Source organism: Anabrus simplex, chromosome 3 (genome assembly GCF_040414725.1).
Source record: "Anabrus simplex isolate iqAnaSimp1 chromosome 3, ASM4041472v1, whole genome shotgun sequence".
NCBI classification, from domain to species: Eukaryota; Metazoa; Arthropoda; class Insecta; order Orthoptera; family Tettigoniidae; genus Anabrus; species Anabrus simplex.
In genome coordinates, this window is record NC_090267.1 from 440592331 (window position 1) to 440609380 (window position 17050).

The 17050-nt window shown below is 41.5% G+C and overlaps 1 protein-coding gene across 1 annotated transcript in view; it reads left to right on the forward strand.

Moving 5' to 3' along the window:
- Positions 1–17050, forward strand: part of Dcr-2 (Endoribonuclease Dcr-2) — a 396960-nt gene that overhangs the window by 61334 nt on the left and 318576 nt on the right. The window contains exon 6 of the mRNA XM_067143947.2: positions 6805–7173. Within this exon, the coding sequence (XP_067000048.2) occupies positions 6805–7173 (369 nt within the window). The remainder of the gene's footprint in view (positions 1–6804; positions 7174–17050) is intronic.

Genomic DNA, 17050 nt, shown 5'->3' on the forward strand with positions numbered 1-17050 from the left:
TTGTTGCCCTCCTAGAGCTTCTTTAAGCGGTCCAAACAAATGGAAATTGCAGGGTGATTAGTCCGGGCTGTAAGGAGGATGATCAAGTGTAGTCCAGTGTGTTCAGTGTAGCTTGGAGACAGTTACAGCTGCAGTATTACCGGGCGAGTTGGCCGTGCGCGTAGAGGCGCGTGGCTGTGAGCTTGCATCCGGGAGATAGTAGGTTCGAATCCCACTATCGGCAGCCCTGAAGATGGTTTTCCGTGGTTTCCCATTTTCACACCAGGCAAATGCTGGGGCTGTACCTTAATTAAGGCCACGGCCGCTTCCTTCCAATTCCTAGGCCTTTCCTATCCCATCGTCGCCATAAGACCTATCTGTGTCGGTGCGACGTAAAGCCCCTAGCAAAAAAAAAAAAAAAAAAAAAAGGCTGCAGTATTGGGCCACGCATTGTCGTGGAGGAGGATGACCTGTTGAATTGGTCGGTCTCTTCTTTTGCGGCGATATGCAACCCTCGCCTTGTTCAACAGCTTGCAGTAGTAAGCAGCATTGATTGTACGTCGGTCATGCAAAAAATCAATCAGCAAAATACCTCGCCGATCGAAAAAACAGTTGCAAGAACCTTGCCAGCTGACAGTCGAGTCTTGGCTTTCACTGGTGCTGCCTCACCTTTGCCCCACCACTCCTTACTGGCTTGTTTGTATTCGGGAGTGTAGTGGTGGACCCATGTTTCATCGCAGGTGACGATCCGACTCAAAAATGCATCACCTTCTTCCGCAAATCTTGCTGTAAGCCTCTGACAGACCTCCAAATGTCTCGACTTCAGATTTCGGTCAAAAGCCGAGGGACCCATCTGGAACACACTTTAAGAAACTGTAGATAGTTTGTGATGATTGCTTGACAGCTCCCATAACTGATTCCGATTTGTTCTGCTATTTCTGATAATCTCGATCGTCGTCAATAATGTCTTCAACTGCACAAATGTTTTTGTCTGTAATGCTGGTTTGAGGACGGCAATCGTGTTGCTGATTTTCCACACGTTCTCACCTTCCTTGTACTTTTTACGCCAGGCAAACACACGCGTCCATGACAATGTTTGATCACTGAACTGTGTAGTCAATCTGTGACAAATTTCCGCCGCTGTAACACCTTCACAAGCAAGAAATTTTATAATTATGCGTTGTGCAGTGGAGGGGTGCACCTGTTGCTCTTTCAGTGTGAGCGTTACTGATGAAATGGTGGGAACCATCTAACAGCACCCTCTCCCCACTCCTAACGGTCCCGCCTAAGCATAGCAGAAGCACGGGACTGTTGATCTTCAGGAAAAATAATCTCGTTTATATTCGATCGACCTTTGTATTAAGAAACCTGTATGTTGAGAAAAACTCAATTACAGCTCTCACTAATACAGTGAAACCTCGATTCTCCGTTTTTCGAGGGACCATGAAAATAAAACGTACAATACGGGAAAACGGAAAATCCGGGAATGAATGAAAACCATCAACAATTTGGCTAAACATCACAAAAATGAAATATGTATAATTATAATCTTACAAAACTCCTAAATCAAACCAAACCAAACTACAGCCCCAGTGGGACTTTGCCTGCCAAGCGACCGCTGCTCAACCCGAAGGACTCCAGATTACGAGGTGCGCATGGTCAGTGCGACGAATCCTCTCGGCCGATATTCCTGGCTCTGTAGATCGGGGTCGCCATCTCACCATTAGATAGCTCCACAATTAAAGGTAATCACATAGGCTGAGTGGACCTGGAACCAGACTTATATCCAGGTAAAATTGTCTGACCTGGTCGCAATCGAACCCGGGCCTCTGGATGAGAGGCGGGCATGTTAGACCACGAAACCGCATTAATTACCGGTACGCGAGTTCAAAATTTCGATACTTTATATTCAGTTTTATTGGGGAATATTCGTCAGTTTCCCGTGAAAACATCTTTCAGTTCAGCGACTTTGATTAAGCTAGCCAAACTCTTCGAAAAATCTAATAACGCCAAGCCAAACGACAATCGACCACAAGTAGTTTTTAATTCTCTCATCTAATAAAATAAAGCACATTAGATACGAAAGCACCCAAAATGAATGCGAAATCCGTTCATTTCTTAATCTTTTATTGTAATTTGGTCTCCGGTATACTGTTCGTAGTCAGTTTCTGGAAATCTCGTACCGCGCAAGTTAGGCCTACGTCGACTTTTAAAGGTTATGTTGAACTCGAAAACATGGTTTCGAATGTATCGATTCTTAAAAGTTCTCGAATGCATTATATTCAATTCTGCGCGTCACAAATCCAATCAAATTGGAAAGATAAAAGAAATATCAAAACTTCGGAAATTACGTTTATTTGTGACCTTGAGGTCATCTGGAAAGCGCGCTCGCTGCACATGTCAGTACGAGTTTGAAATTATACCAACCATTTAAAATGTAACGTGCGCAAATAAAACGACTGCGGTTTTTGGTATTCTAACACGAAAACGTAAAATTCCCAGTCTTACATTAGGACCTAAACAGTAATAGGCAATTCCAAGACCTCCCATGGCTTTCTTTTTTAAAAATTACATTTAGGTGCAACATGTGTTTTGGTCTCGCTAACATAATCATGTACGATAATATAAAAAAATACTGAATTTGTGTTAAGAAGCAGTTTCGATTCCTGCCTGAAAGCCCAGTTACTCTGCAGTGCTCTGAGCAAAGTGCCAAAAACCTCTTCGGCAGTACGATCGAAAAAAGTAAAAATATAAACATCTAACCCTGGACATAATATGGACGTTTTATAAGTGCGAACATTTGACGAAACTCGTTCCGTCTTCAAGCAGAGCTGTCGAAATGCGCCGTGTCTCCTTGCAATTGTTGTCGCCACTCTCTGCTTTATGATTTTCCGAGATTCTCTAAACAATACCACCCGAATGCGATGCTAAGATGGTCCCTTATGCAAGTTCACCGCCGATCGCTTTTCCAGTACCGGTACAGTACTTGCTTTAATTATCGCAGTGACGGGGCGTTAACGCCAAGATCCATAAATATGCCATAGCCATCCTTTTGTGAGATACAGTTTATTAAAAAACGATTGATCGAGGATTTAGCGTTGATGGGACTGGAATTTCTGGACGGTTGATCCGGGAAATCGTTTCTTCGAGGAACGGATAATGTGGGACTTTTACAACGTGATTTAATTACGATGCTCGCGGGACCACGTAATTTGAACGCATATACCGGGAAAACGTATTTTCCGGGAACGGATAATCGAGGTTCCACTGTATTCTTACCAATTGTACAACATTTTCATGACATCGAATGGTGTAGACTCGAACTGCTGTGTAGACCCATAGGTAGTGCAAGAAATCAAAATATAGAAATGCAATTTTTACAGCCACACTTTTGTTCAGCTCTGCTGTAAAATGTCCATTGCCGACTTTGGGATCCCTTTCCGCGCATTGGGTCACATATTGTAAAATATGAACCACTTGGCATAGAAATGTGATTTTTGTTTCTATATTTACTGTATTTGTGCTGATTGCATTCAAAGACCCCAGAACTTATCTGCGCACTCATGGTATTTGATCTATAGTTTTACAAGCGGGGAGACGCATGTGGCAGTGCTGCTGAATGCTGCTACTGACCGGTGCTGTATAGACAGAAATGCATCAAACGTCAGGTGGTTTGATCTGCACTCTAATTACAATTAAGGTGCCACCAGGATTACATTTTATTCGAGTATGGCTGCTTTAGAGAGATTGTGAAGTTTTTCCTCACTTTCTTAGAGATTCCCCACTGTTATGTTAATACTAAATTTCGTGCTGTCCTTGTGATGTACAGCTTGCTTGTGGGGCATACACTTGCACTATCTCCATGTTCTTTTTTTTACTGCTATTTTTTGTCATCCTGTTACTTACGTCATTTACTTCCTCCTTTAACTCTTATATGCTCAGCGACCCGATCTATTGGTTCGAGTGGTATTGCTTAAAACACTGAGCGTGCCGAACTATTGAGCCTGTGTTCGGATGGCTGTATTAGTACCTTGATGGACTCCCAGATGTTAGGAAGAGACAGCAGTAGTAACTTTTGGATTTAGTTTACACTTTTCTTGAGAGATAGACACACTAAGCTCATCTGCTTGAAACAAATGAAGGTACCAATATAATGGTCCGTTATTGGACATAACGGACCATTATATTGGTATTATAAATTTACTCATTCAGGACAAATATTTTAGGTTCCCTATGGGAATCAACTCTGCATCACAAATGAAGGTATCAAACCGCATATGTTCTCCGCATGGCGTGTTGAAGTGGGCTGTTTGCATGTATAGTCTTCATTAAGCTTCAAAATACATGTTTTCCTTCATTACATTGTTTCCATTTTAATAGTAGTTTGTTTGTTATATTTTGTTTATATTCAACATTTATTGTTCTCATGTGAAGTTTAGTTTAACATTTCGTGTTATTAGATTTTCGTGCCGTGAGTAGGCCTAATTTTTTAAAACGACCGGGCCAAGTTCTGGGCTAAATAATTCCGAATTCTTGGATTATTTAGATGCTTTAGACAATGACAGTGACCTTATAGCAGAGAGTGATTTGGATTTTATAGATAGTGGTGATAGGAGAGTTTTTTCCAAAACACAAATGCTGACTGTGGAAGGTACATGTAAAGTTCTTTACATCAGGTGCTATAACTCACGACTAAATAAGAATAAAAAGAATTTAAAAAACAAAGTTATATCATTTTATACAGAATTAAATGCTCTTATTTTCAGAATGGCTGATCAACAATATCACTAAAGAATAGATTACTCTTTTTTAGTATTTGAAAACCGATTTTTATTTTTTGTAATATATTTTCTAATTTTCAATTTTTTGGTAGTAAAATATGCCATGAACGATTTTGGGATTTTTTTCCCTAAAACTATATTGAATAGTGTACTATTGTGATTTTTTTTCAATTTTGTACCTGTGGATATCTTTATATGGTAATTTTTTACATTTTAACATGCCTGTGTTAACGGCTTGACTGGCGAAAATAGTCTGAGAGCAAAAGGGTTAAACCATCTCTCACCACTGTTCCCACTCCTTTCCTTCCTTCCTTTCTTCCTTCCTTCATTCATTCCTCCTTCCTTCCCCATTTCCAGTGTAGTAAAATGCAAAATTCTTTCCATGTATTGCTATTTTTTATTATCCTGTCACCTTACTTCTTCCTTTGATCATAATTTCCAATCCAGTAAAATGTTCTATTATCTCTTCTCAGTTCTCTCCTAACTTTCCCTCTCATTCTTATTTCTGCCAATCCGAGCAAACCCTATTTCCTTCTTTCTGTCTCATCTATTATTTCTTTCCCCTTACCAGTCTTTTTTCTGTATTTGGTGTTCCAATCCATCTTTTGCTGACTTGCTAGATGTATCACGGTCTAGTTTTTCTATTGGGGTGAATTCCTTTAGCCTGTATTAGTTTTTACTTCATCTACAAGATAGCAGGTGCACTTTATATCTGTTGCTAGGTGTTGAATAAGGCCTATCCTCTATAAGAGTACAGGCTCTTTTTGCAGCCACTTCTATTGTAGTAGAGATGCTGCTAGGTGAAGATACAAGTATAGTTCTGCTTTGTCTGCTGTTGGGATGGTAAGACGTTCTCTGTTGTCCAAATCATTGGTCATGTTCTCCTGTAACTCTTTTGTATTATTTTATTAATCACCCTTTGTTCTGGCTTGTGACACTGAGCTTGGCTACCCAAACGTTTTGTCCAGGTTGGTGTGGGGGGCTAATATATGTATGTAAAATGGCATATGACCTCTGGAGAAGTCTGGTCCAGGTCTTTTAAGAGTTGATGCCTTTGGATGACCTGCATGTCTGTAAGGCTGGAACTGTACCTAGGATGAAATTATAATGTTGAAGATGGCACAACTATCCAGTCCCTAAGCCGGAGAAAATGACTAATGACTGTTAAAATCCCCGACCCAGCTCGGAACTGACCCGGGAACTTATCGTTCCAAAAGCCACCATGCTAACTAGTTATGTTTGGATAAATGTGGCATGTTACAAGACCTGTCATGGTATACACTACTTCAGTACTTAACCCATTCCGGTCTGCGCCAGAATAACCTTAACAAAGGTTCTGGACCGAGCATTTTTAAGGGTTTAAAAAATATATTATCTGTACCTATAGGAGATATTTCCATGATTCTTTTTTCTTTGTGCTTGTTTGAGCATCTAGTAATGAACGTTTTTTAATGTCAGCTAGCACATGAGATTTTAAAATCGATTATACTGTATATTATACCATATTTTGCAAATAAAAAATCATCTGACGGTCTACCAAGTAAGTACAGCTTTCTGAAATACTATTATATTTACCCTATTTTGATCATGTAACATGTGCATTGCAATTACGAAACAACAACGGTAATGAAAATGGTACAAAAAGTAATTGTATGATAATAAAAAATGAAATATGTTTTTTATGTGACAATAGTGGCTTGGAAGGTGATGTTAGCGAAGATAACTATCACATGAAGAAACAACGATGTAGCCACCAGAACATGTGCTTAGCTCGTTCTTGATTTTTAGTGAATTGTCAAGCCTTACTACAGGCTATGCTCGCAGTGCGACCTGAACGTCATTGTGGCCACTGTGAGCTATGCTCGCAGTTTGACTGAAATTAGTTACGAACATTGCAATCAGAACTTCCAAATTGGTAAACAGAACTGTAAAAAGTACACGACTTCAGAAGATCTGTAATCCATGAGACATCATCACCTTCATCTTTCTACTCTTATTTAACGCTGTTTTATTACTTTATAAATGTGTATACATGTGTTTTTAGGTTTTGTACCAACCCCGATGAAGGTTGCTACCAGTTTCGTGATCCGCCATCCTCCAAAGTTGCCGAGGATGTCGAAGGGCACATTAAGCAGATCACTGAATGGATAATGAGTGCAAGGTTGGAAGAAGAAATAGAAGATCCCAGTGTGCCAAGAAATGCTTTTCCATTGACTGATCTTTTGAAAATAAATAAAAAGCTTAAAAATATCATGGAGGAAGTTAAATATCATGTGAATGATCTTGGATTATATGGTGGTAGCATTTCTGCCCTAAAGCACATAATTCAGTTGGAACGATTGAAGGCAAAAGCAGAAGATCAGAAAGAAATGTTGGTGTTACTTTCAATGATTACAACTTTAAGTTTAGTCAGGTAAGATAATTATTTTATTTTTAGTTTAATGTGAAATTTCTCTTTGGAAATTGATTACAATTTATGTTCATTGTTTTGAATCTATTTTAACACATTGGCAGCTGGTTTTTCATGGTGTGGACAAGCCGTGAGGAACATAATCTAATTGTAGATTGCTGGCTTATGCAAAATTTCATATAATAATTTTCTTCAACTTCTTCTTGTGCTTCTTCACGTGCCATTTCCAGTTTCCCGGGCATTGGCAGTCGCTGTTGTGATGAAGAGCTGTTGAGTGCTGTTAGTCTCCGTCCATTCTTTGATGCCGCCGTGCAAGGTTCTGCTCTTCGACAGATGCCATGCTTGCTCTCAGTTTTTCTGTGCAGTGCTAGCTGTAGAAGGTGGTACTTGCTTGCTCTCATAATATGTCAGATGTACTCTAGTTTACATTGCTCAGTTAGACAAAATTTCTTGGCCTTTTCTTGCTCACGTAAGGACTTCATTGTCTCTCTTCCTTTGTGTCTGTGATATATAAAGCATTCTTCAGTGGATCCACTTTTCAAAAGCCTCCAGTATACTTAGGAAGTTAGATTTTCCAGGCCAAGTCTCAGCTCTATATAGCAGCACTGACCAAGAAAACTTTTTTTTTTTAAACAATTTTGCTTTATGTTACACAGATAGTCCATATAGCAAGGATGGGATAGGAAAGGGCTAAAAGTGGGAAGGAAGCAACCATGGCATTAATTAAGGTACAGATTCAGCATTTGCCTGGTGTGAAATTGGGAAACCACAGAAAACCATCTTTGGGGCTGCCGACAGTGGGGTTCAAACCTATGAGGTGCATTCAAGTTACAACACCTCATTTTTCTTTCTCACTAACTTATCACAAGAAAGTTATGATAGTTGTATCACTTCTTGATATAATCTTCCTGCAGCCATACATATTTTCCACAATGACACCATGATTCCATGGCCACTGCAAACACTTCTTTAGGGGTCTGTTTTGGCTACTGGAAAATTGCTGATGCAATAGCAGCACGGCTAGTGAATGTACGGCCACGGAGAGTGTCTTTCATTGTTTGAAACAGTCAAAAGTCACTAGGAGCTAGGTGAGGTGAGTAGGGAGCATGAGAAATCACTTCGAAGTTTATTTCACGAAGAAAGTGCTGCGTCACGTTCGCACCCACCTGGAGGACACATTTTGCATTTTCAGGTCGTTTTGCAGCATTTTTTGCGCTCATCCCATGGAAATGCCAACTTTTGAGGTGATCTGTTCCACACTTGTTTGGTGATCCTACAAACAACTTTCTCCTCTCACTCGATCGTGTCGTCAGCCGGGCTTGTGTGAGGTCGAAGTAGTCTTAGTGTTGGCACACGACGTTCTGTCTTCTTCGAACTGTTGCACCGAGGAGCGCTCATTAGACACATCCATGGTGAGAAGAGGTGTGCAGGTACCTATGTGTGTGTGGGTTTCCTGTATATTGCATGGCTGAGTCCCATTTTACTAGGATATCCAGGAGCAGTAAGATAAAAACTGTGGTAAGTGTTGTAGTAGCTGCTCGCATGCATTGAGAGAAGAAAGTTCACAACAAAATGTCCTATTTTATGAAATAATATCTAAATATTCTACTTTATGTTTAAATAAAGTATATTTTGAATTTAAACAATATTGCATGTGCATAGGAAAAGAATATTTGTCCCTTTCACTCTGGGAATAGTTCTCACGATTTATCAGAAAAGAATCTGCCCTCTTTAGTTTGTTTAAGCGAGGTTTTACTGTAGCACACTTTCTCGGAACATTCTGTCAACCGTCAGCAAGCAGTTCATGAAATAGTTTGTTATCCTGCAAGTTTTCATCACTAGGTATCTTTAAGTGTGTAAAGTATGACATTTATCCAATGCCACTGAAAGTTTGAAACTAAATCAAAGAGGGGCTCATCAAGATCCTGGGGCCCCACCAATTTTCAGCCTTGCCATTCATGTATGAATTTGCAGAGGTCTCTTCATCTATTTTACTTTGATGACGGCACTTCGGGGGATGATCCTGATCAAGTCCATGCAGACTTCACAAACTTAAGATATATTGTAAAATATAGAACAGCCAGTAAAGGAAATCCAAGAGGAATTTGGAAAGGGAATCACAATCCAAAGAGAGGAAATCAAAACCCTGAGATTGGCTGATGATATTATTTTTTTCAGAGTCTACAGAGGACCTGGAGAAATTGTTGAGTGGTATGGACAGAGTCTTGGGTAAGGAGTGCAAGATGAAAATAAATAAATCCAAAACAAAAGTGATGGAGCACACTCGAACAAAGTCAGGTGACGCAGGTAATATTAGATTAGGAAATGAAGTCCTAAAGGAAATAGATGAATGTTGTTACTTGGGTAGTAAAACAACTAATGGTGGCAGAAGTAAGGAGGACATAAAATGCAGACTAGCACAAGCAAGGAAGACCTTTCTTAAGAAGAGAAATTTGTTTACTTCGAACATTGATATAAGAATGAGAAAGATGTTTTTGAAGACTTTCATCTAGAGCGTGACATTGTATGGAAGTGAAACATGGACAATACCTAGTTCAGAGAGGAAGACAATAGAATATTTTGAAATGTGGCATTACACAAGAATGCTGAAGGTGAGATGGATAGATCAAATCACAAATAAAAAGATACTGAAACGAATTGGTGAGAGGAGGTCGATTTGGCTAAATTTTGAAGAGAAGAAGAGGTAGAATGATAGGACACATCTTAAGACCCAGGACTTGTTCAGTTGGTTTTTGAGGGAAGTGTACGAGGTAGGGGGTAAGAACAGTAGGGGTAGACCAAGGTATGAATATGACAGATTAGAGCAGATGTAGGATGCAGCAGTTCCGTAGAAATGAAAGGTTAGCACAGGATAGGGTGGCATGGAGAGCTGCATCAAACCAGTCTGTGGACTGATGACTCAAACAGCAACAAATTGGTTTGGACATTAATTGAAGAAAAAGGAGTGAATTATTCCTTTCTGCTTGTGTGAATTATAGAGTAGTCGCAGTTTTACAGGAAACAGCCCCTATTATTAAAGCGGCTTCTGAATTGATTATGACCAGATCACCAATCTTCCTTGATGGAATAGAAATATCTGCCCATGAAAAACTTGCTGTTTAAGAAGTACTTTTTTAGTATACTTGCTCCGAATTCCCGCACTGCATATTTTCTGCTTGTTTTGCAATACATACATACATACATACATACATAAATACATACATTATCATTATAGACTGTTATGCCTTTCAGCGTTCAGTCTGCAAGCCTCTAAGAATTTACGAAACGTTGCCACAATCCTCGATTTGCAACTAGTGTTGTGGCCTCATTTAGTTCTATACCTTTTATCTTTAAATCGTTAGAAACCGAGTCTAACCATCGTTGTCTTGGTCTCCCTCTACTTCTCTTACCCTCCATAACAGAATCCATTATTCTCCTAGGTAACCTATCCTCCTCCATTCGCCTCACATGACCCCACCACCGAAGCCGGTTTATGCGTACAGCTTCATCCATCGAGTTCATTCCTAAATTAGCCTTTATCTCCTCATTCCGAGTACCCTCCTGCCATTGTTCCCACCTGTTTGTACCAGGAATCATTCTTGCTACTTTGATGTCTGTTACTTCTAACTTATGAATAAGATATCCTGAGTCCACCCAGCTTTCGCTCCCGTAAAGCAAAGTTGGTCTGAAAACAGACCGATGTAAAGATAGTTTCGTCTGGGAGCTGACTTCCTTCTTACAGAACACTGTTGATCGCAACTGCGAGCTCACTGCGTTAGCTTTACTACACCTTGATTCAATCTCTCTTACTATATTACCATCCTGGGAGAACATACAACCTAAATACCTGAAATTATCGACCTGTTCTAGCTTTGTATCACCAATCTGACATTCATTTCTGTTGAATTTCTTACCTACTGACATAAGTTTAGTCTGCGAAAGGCTAATTTTCATACCATACTCATTGCACCTATTTTCAAGTTCCAAGATATTAGACTGCAGGCTTTCGGCACAGTCTGCCAATAAGACCAAGTCGTCAGCATAGGCCAAACTGCTTAAAATGCTCTGAGCTCGGTAAATTCATATAGCAGGATGCTACCCTACTTGCACATTTCTTTCATGCAGACTACCCCTATGCAGTTGCTTCCACCACTTCTCATAGAAAGTGATGGTCTACTGCTGGAATCTATTTTACATACTTCACTAGAGGACCACAGTTGGACTACAGCAAGTTTGCCCATAAGATTATGTAGGCTTGGTATTAGTAGTATAACTAACATCTGCTTATTTGCATTGATTGCTTCAGGTAATGGAGTTCTTCACTTCGTCAAGTTACAAGTTCTTTTTCATGCTGATGGTAGAAATCAAATCTCTATTTCCATCATGACTAGATGTCAAAAACTGGGTTACGAACGATGCTGCATGGATCCATAAACATTGGTTACGTCCCATGATACAGTTGTAGAGCTAGAAAGGTTTTTGCGCAGTCAGTGAGAAGCTTACTAGCTCTAGGCTTACAGCCATTCCTTCAACCAATGTGGGACAGTAGACAGTAGACAATAAAGTTTTTCCTCACCATAACAATCTCTTTTAATTGAATCACTATCTGAATTCAAATTTTCATTGGCTGACAATTGTGATCCAGCATAAAACAACAGGTTGAGGAGAGAATTTCTACCGTCGAGGGAAATTTTGAAAGCCGTATCTCTGCCGTTGATGGAAATTTTGGGAGCCGTATTTCTGCTGTTGAAGGAAGTTTAGAAAACCGGTTCTCGACCCACAAAGGAGGGGTGCAGAATATAAGAGAAAGCATCCTTCATGCGGTAGAAGATAGATTAACTCGAACAGGGCCTATCGCCATGCCTCTAATCCCCTCAAACCTAACCGGCAATACAGGACACCTAGACCCAAAGGTGATTACAGAGAGCCTTCCAGAATTCCACGGGCAACTGGAAGAGAACCTGACTAGCTTCATCAAGGTATCGGTCAGTCTACTGGGAAGGACTAATCTACCGGAGGACATCTTCGTTCAACTCATCACACTGCGGTTAAAGGGGCAAGCCACTACATGGTGGAATAACTTGAAGGGCTTAAATTTAAACTGGACGGACTTCAGGAGGGAATTCCTTTCTAGGTTCAATTCCGAAGGGGTGAAGAGCTCTGTGAAAAAGAAGCTACTGACTGAGGCACAACCCTCTGGCATGAGAGCTAGCAATTTCATCCTCCAGAAGTACCAGCTCTTCAAGTGGCTTTACCCTGAAGGAAGTGAGATTGAGACCTTATCAGACATCACAGAGCTACTCCACAATAGGATTCAACCCCTAGTTGCTTCGTGTCGCACGGACACATATAGGTCTTATGGCGACGATGGGACAGGGAAGGGCTAGGAGTGGGAAGGAAGCGGCCGTGGCCTTAATTAAGGTACAGCCTCAGCATTTGCCTGGTGTGAAAATGGGAAACCACGGAAAACCATTTTCAGGACTGCCGACAGTGGGGTTCGAACCTACTATCTCCCGAATACTGGATACTGGCCGCACTTAACCTGAATCCGCCCAGCGTGCCATATATGGCACGGCAAACTACACAGTCTTCTTGGACTCTTATTATTGAAACCGCGCGCACTGTATCCAACGCTAAAAGTTACAACTTTATTCTCAAAAAATTCAATCTTGGGCGGATCCAGGTTAAGCGACTGCATCAGCCGTACTCGACAGCCAAGCAAGCCATTCATTTGTCAACGGGACTGTTGCCAGATTACTACCGCCTATGAAGTCTCACCAGCTCGGAAGGGTAATGGGAGCAGCGGACGGGGTAACCTATTCCATCCAAGGACAGACTAACCTAACCGCTAAATGCATGGACCTGCCTATTGTAATTGATATTGCAGTGATTCAGAACCTAGTACCTGACATCATATTAGGTCATGACTTTCTGATAGAATGCAAGGTGATCCTAGACTATACAGCTCATGAAGTCCTTTTGGGAAAAGATAGACGTCTGAGGTCACCTGGCAGGATGGAAATCTCCGTACTTGCAAGGATGCGAAGTCGACGTAGTCCTGGGAGATATCCATTTAATGCATCTTCAACCAAGTGAAGAAGATGAGCTGTGATGCGCCTTAAAGGACTTCCTGGAAGTCATCACCAATAAAATAGGACAGACTACCACTGTAACGCATACCAATGAATGCAGCACTTCCTCACCCATCAAGCAACGCCCATATCCAATCAACCCGGATAAGCGCAACTTCGTCATTCAGAAGATTCAAGAAATGTAAGGGCAAGCTCTCATCGAACCCTCTACATCCTGTTGATCTTCGCCTATCGTCCTACTGAAAAAGAAGAATGGGGAGTATCGACTGTGTGTGGACCTTCGCAAGTTGAACGAGAAGACCGTTGGTGATGCCTACGCCATTCCTGATCTGAAAGACTCTGAAACAAGTGGGTCTAGGATTTTCAGCACACTGGAGGATCTCAGCTCCGGAGGTCGATGGAAGTTTTAGGCCACTGACCACCTTTATGACACCGAGAGGATTGTACCTGTTTACAGTAATACCTTTTGGATTGAAGAATGCTCCTGCAACCTTCATGCGACTGATGGATAAGGTATTGTCAGGATATGTCGGAGATTTCTGCCAAGTGTATCTCGACAAAATCCACAGCAAGAATTTTCAAGAACACCTTGTACACCTGAAGAAAATGTTGGAATGACTGAAAATTCATGGACTGACCTGCCAACTGGAGAAGTGCCTCTTCACCCAGTTCCGCATAGAATATCGTGGCCATGTCCTAATATCTGAAGGTCTAGAAAGGCAACCGGAGGAGAATCGGGCTATTCAGGAAGCTGAACGCCTGCGGACTAAGCGACAAATACATCAGTTCCATGGCTTGTGTGGATGGTATAGCAGCTTTGTGCCACACTTTGAAGAGAAGGCAATGCCACTCACCGATCTACTCCATAACAACCGCCCGTTCTGATGAACCAGCAAGGAAGAGGCAGCATTCCAAGGCATTAAGGCTGTGATATGCAACGCTCGCGGTTCAGCCCATCCCGACCCTCAACGGAAGATGTGCCTGAAGACGGATGCCAGAGACTCTGGCCTAGGAGCAGTGTTATTCCAGGAGAGGAGTGTTGGCGGAAGAGACATAGAGTATGCCAGCAGAAAGCTATCTCCTACTGAACAGTGCTACTACACTGCTGAGAAGGAAGCCTTAGCCGTTGTGTGGGCCATGGGCAAATTCAGAGGTTACTTGGAAGGAATTTCCAGCTCTACACTGACAACACAGCTCTCACATGGTTGAATTCGGTCTCTGAATCAAAATCTAAATTGATGCAATGGGCTCTTTTAATCACAGAATTTGATTTTGATGTGTGTCATGTACCAGGACTGACGGACATAAGAGCAGACAGTGTATCTAGGTACCTGGCGATGTAACCTGAAGTTAGGAGCACCATTGTGGAGAGGGAGTTTCCCCCAAAACACCAGAGTGAACTCAAGGAACTTGTTCTTATGACCATCAAGAAGGAACTTGATCTGGGAGTAATGAGGCAATGGCAAGAACAAGATAAGCTCTGTAGGACCATGTTGCACTGAATTGGGAGACAGAACACCGATAGTCGACTCGGAATTCAAGGTGTGCTACAAGAACTTCTAGGTTGACAGAGGACTCTTGATGTACAGATCTCACCTCTTCGACAATAGTGGTGATCCTTAGACAGCACACGACGGACATCCTCGAAGTTCCAAGACAGCACTGAAGCCGGACATCCAGTAAGTGAAGAGACTTATCAGTCTATCCAATGAAGATTCTTCTGGGTCAACATGCGGAAAGACATCCTGGATTATCTGAAAGTATGAGACATCTGTGCCTGCACCAAGGTGAGCAACAGGAAGGTAGATTCCAGTTAGCGAGGAAGACAGCCGCAACGCCCTTAGGAGGTCATAGCCCTGGACTTGATTTGTCCTTAACCCTAGAACACCATGGGGTAAAACAGGACTCCTAGTAATCACCGACCTCTTCACAAGATGGATTGAGGCTTTTCCGATACCAGAAGCCATGACGGGATGCATTACCCGTCTTCTACAAGATGAGGTATTCAGCCGCTACGGTTATCCACGGTGCATTCTGTCAGACATTGGGAGTCAGTTCACATCAAGGAAGTGGCAGCAAATGATGACTTAATGGGGTGTGAGGCGCTGGACCACCCTATTTTAACGTATCCACACAGACGCACACGAGATGCTGTCATTTAGTACAATTATTTTATTCATATGTATTTACAAAACACACACATAACTTTAATCACTGTTGTCAAAAACAAAACATTCACATCACAAACAGCCATTTAAAGACAACTGCCAATTGATGCAATTCGGGATGACAACATTGAAACAGAAATAAAACAGTTGACTGCTTAAAAGCATGTCGTCCACATGGTCACAAGTATAACCTTGCTACATCATGATTCTTCAACCAATAACTTCCAACAACTCATTTAACAATAACTCTCAATAACTAACTTCGAAATCATAACTAACTGTTAACTAACTTCACCATCAAGATTGTCTCTTTATATAGGCGCCTGGCCAAGCTTCTAGAAAGTTACATTACAAAAAATATCTTTGTGAAAATTCTAGAGTGTCTAATACATAGTTTACAATGGATGGAATATTCTCAATCGTTCTCGTCACTTACACCATTCTGGAAGTTACAGTGTGTTTCGTAATTATGGATTACAATTTATATACAGGTAAGATTTTTTTTTTTTGCTAGTTGCTTTACGTCGCACCGACATAGATAGGTCTTATGGCGACGGTGGACAGGAGAGGGCTAGGAGTGGGAAGGAAGTGGCCGTGGCCTTAATTAACGTACTGCCCCAGCATTTGCCTGGTGTGAAAATGGGAAACCATGGAAAACCATTTTTAGGGCTGCTGACAGTGGGATTCGAACAAGAATAAATTACAATATTAATTTACAGGTATTTACATTAACGGAACTGATATCAATGTCTATGTACAACACAGGTTTCATGACATAACATCATACACAATACGATCATTCAACTATGTAAATAATAAACTAATACTTTTGTGATAATCATGATCGTAAAATAATAAAAAATGATAACCATAATAATTTGAGCTTGATATTTGTGTTAGTTACCCATGGGTGAGAGAATATATTTTTTCAAGTTATACCTATTGTCGCACTTGCGTCAATTCACAACCCAGGGGCCAATCTAATGGAACGACGGCACCAGGAGCTAAGAAGGATTCTATGGGTCCACCAGCGAGGCTGTTTGTTGGTCGACAGCTATACGGCACCGGGGATTGGGAGATTCGTCCACCAGGATGGTCAAGATGATGCAGCTGTTTCCCTGGTAGAGAACCAGCAGCAGGACATCAAGGAAAAGCAAGCTTTGGCCGTGAAGAGATCCATTAACCAGGCCTATTCTCGAGATGTCTAAGAGACCCAGATCTTCCTACCAGGCCAACAAGTACTGCGATATAATCACCCAGTCAGTAATAAGATTGGAGGATTTCGTGCAGGTCTCGCACCTAAGTGGGTTGGTCCCCTCGAGGTGGATAAGCAGCTGGGCCATGGGGTCTTCTTACTAAAGACCAATCCTTCTGTCAAGTTCTGCGCATTGGAGTTGCAGTGAGTAACCCAACTGCTGCGCATACTGAGTAAGCCTGGTACTGCCACGGGTCAACCTGGAGGAGAGGCTACTAATGACACAGCACAATCTGGTCATGAGGAGAAAGCACAGACTATCATCGAGGATGAGGCTGGCAGCGAGGCAACCGTGACCCCCGGCACGGCAGGATCTGGTTGAAAGGAGAACATATCCAGTGACATCGAGGAAGAGAGAAGATATA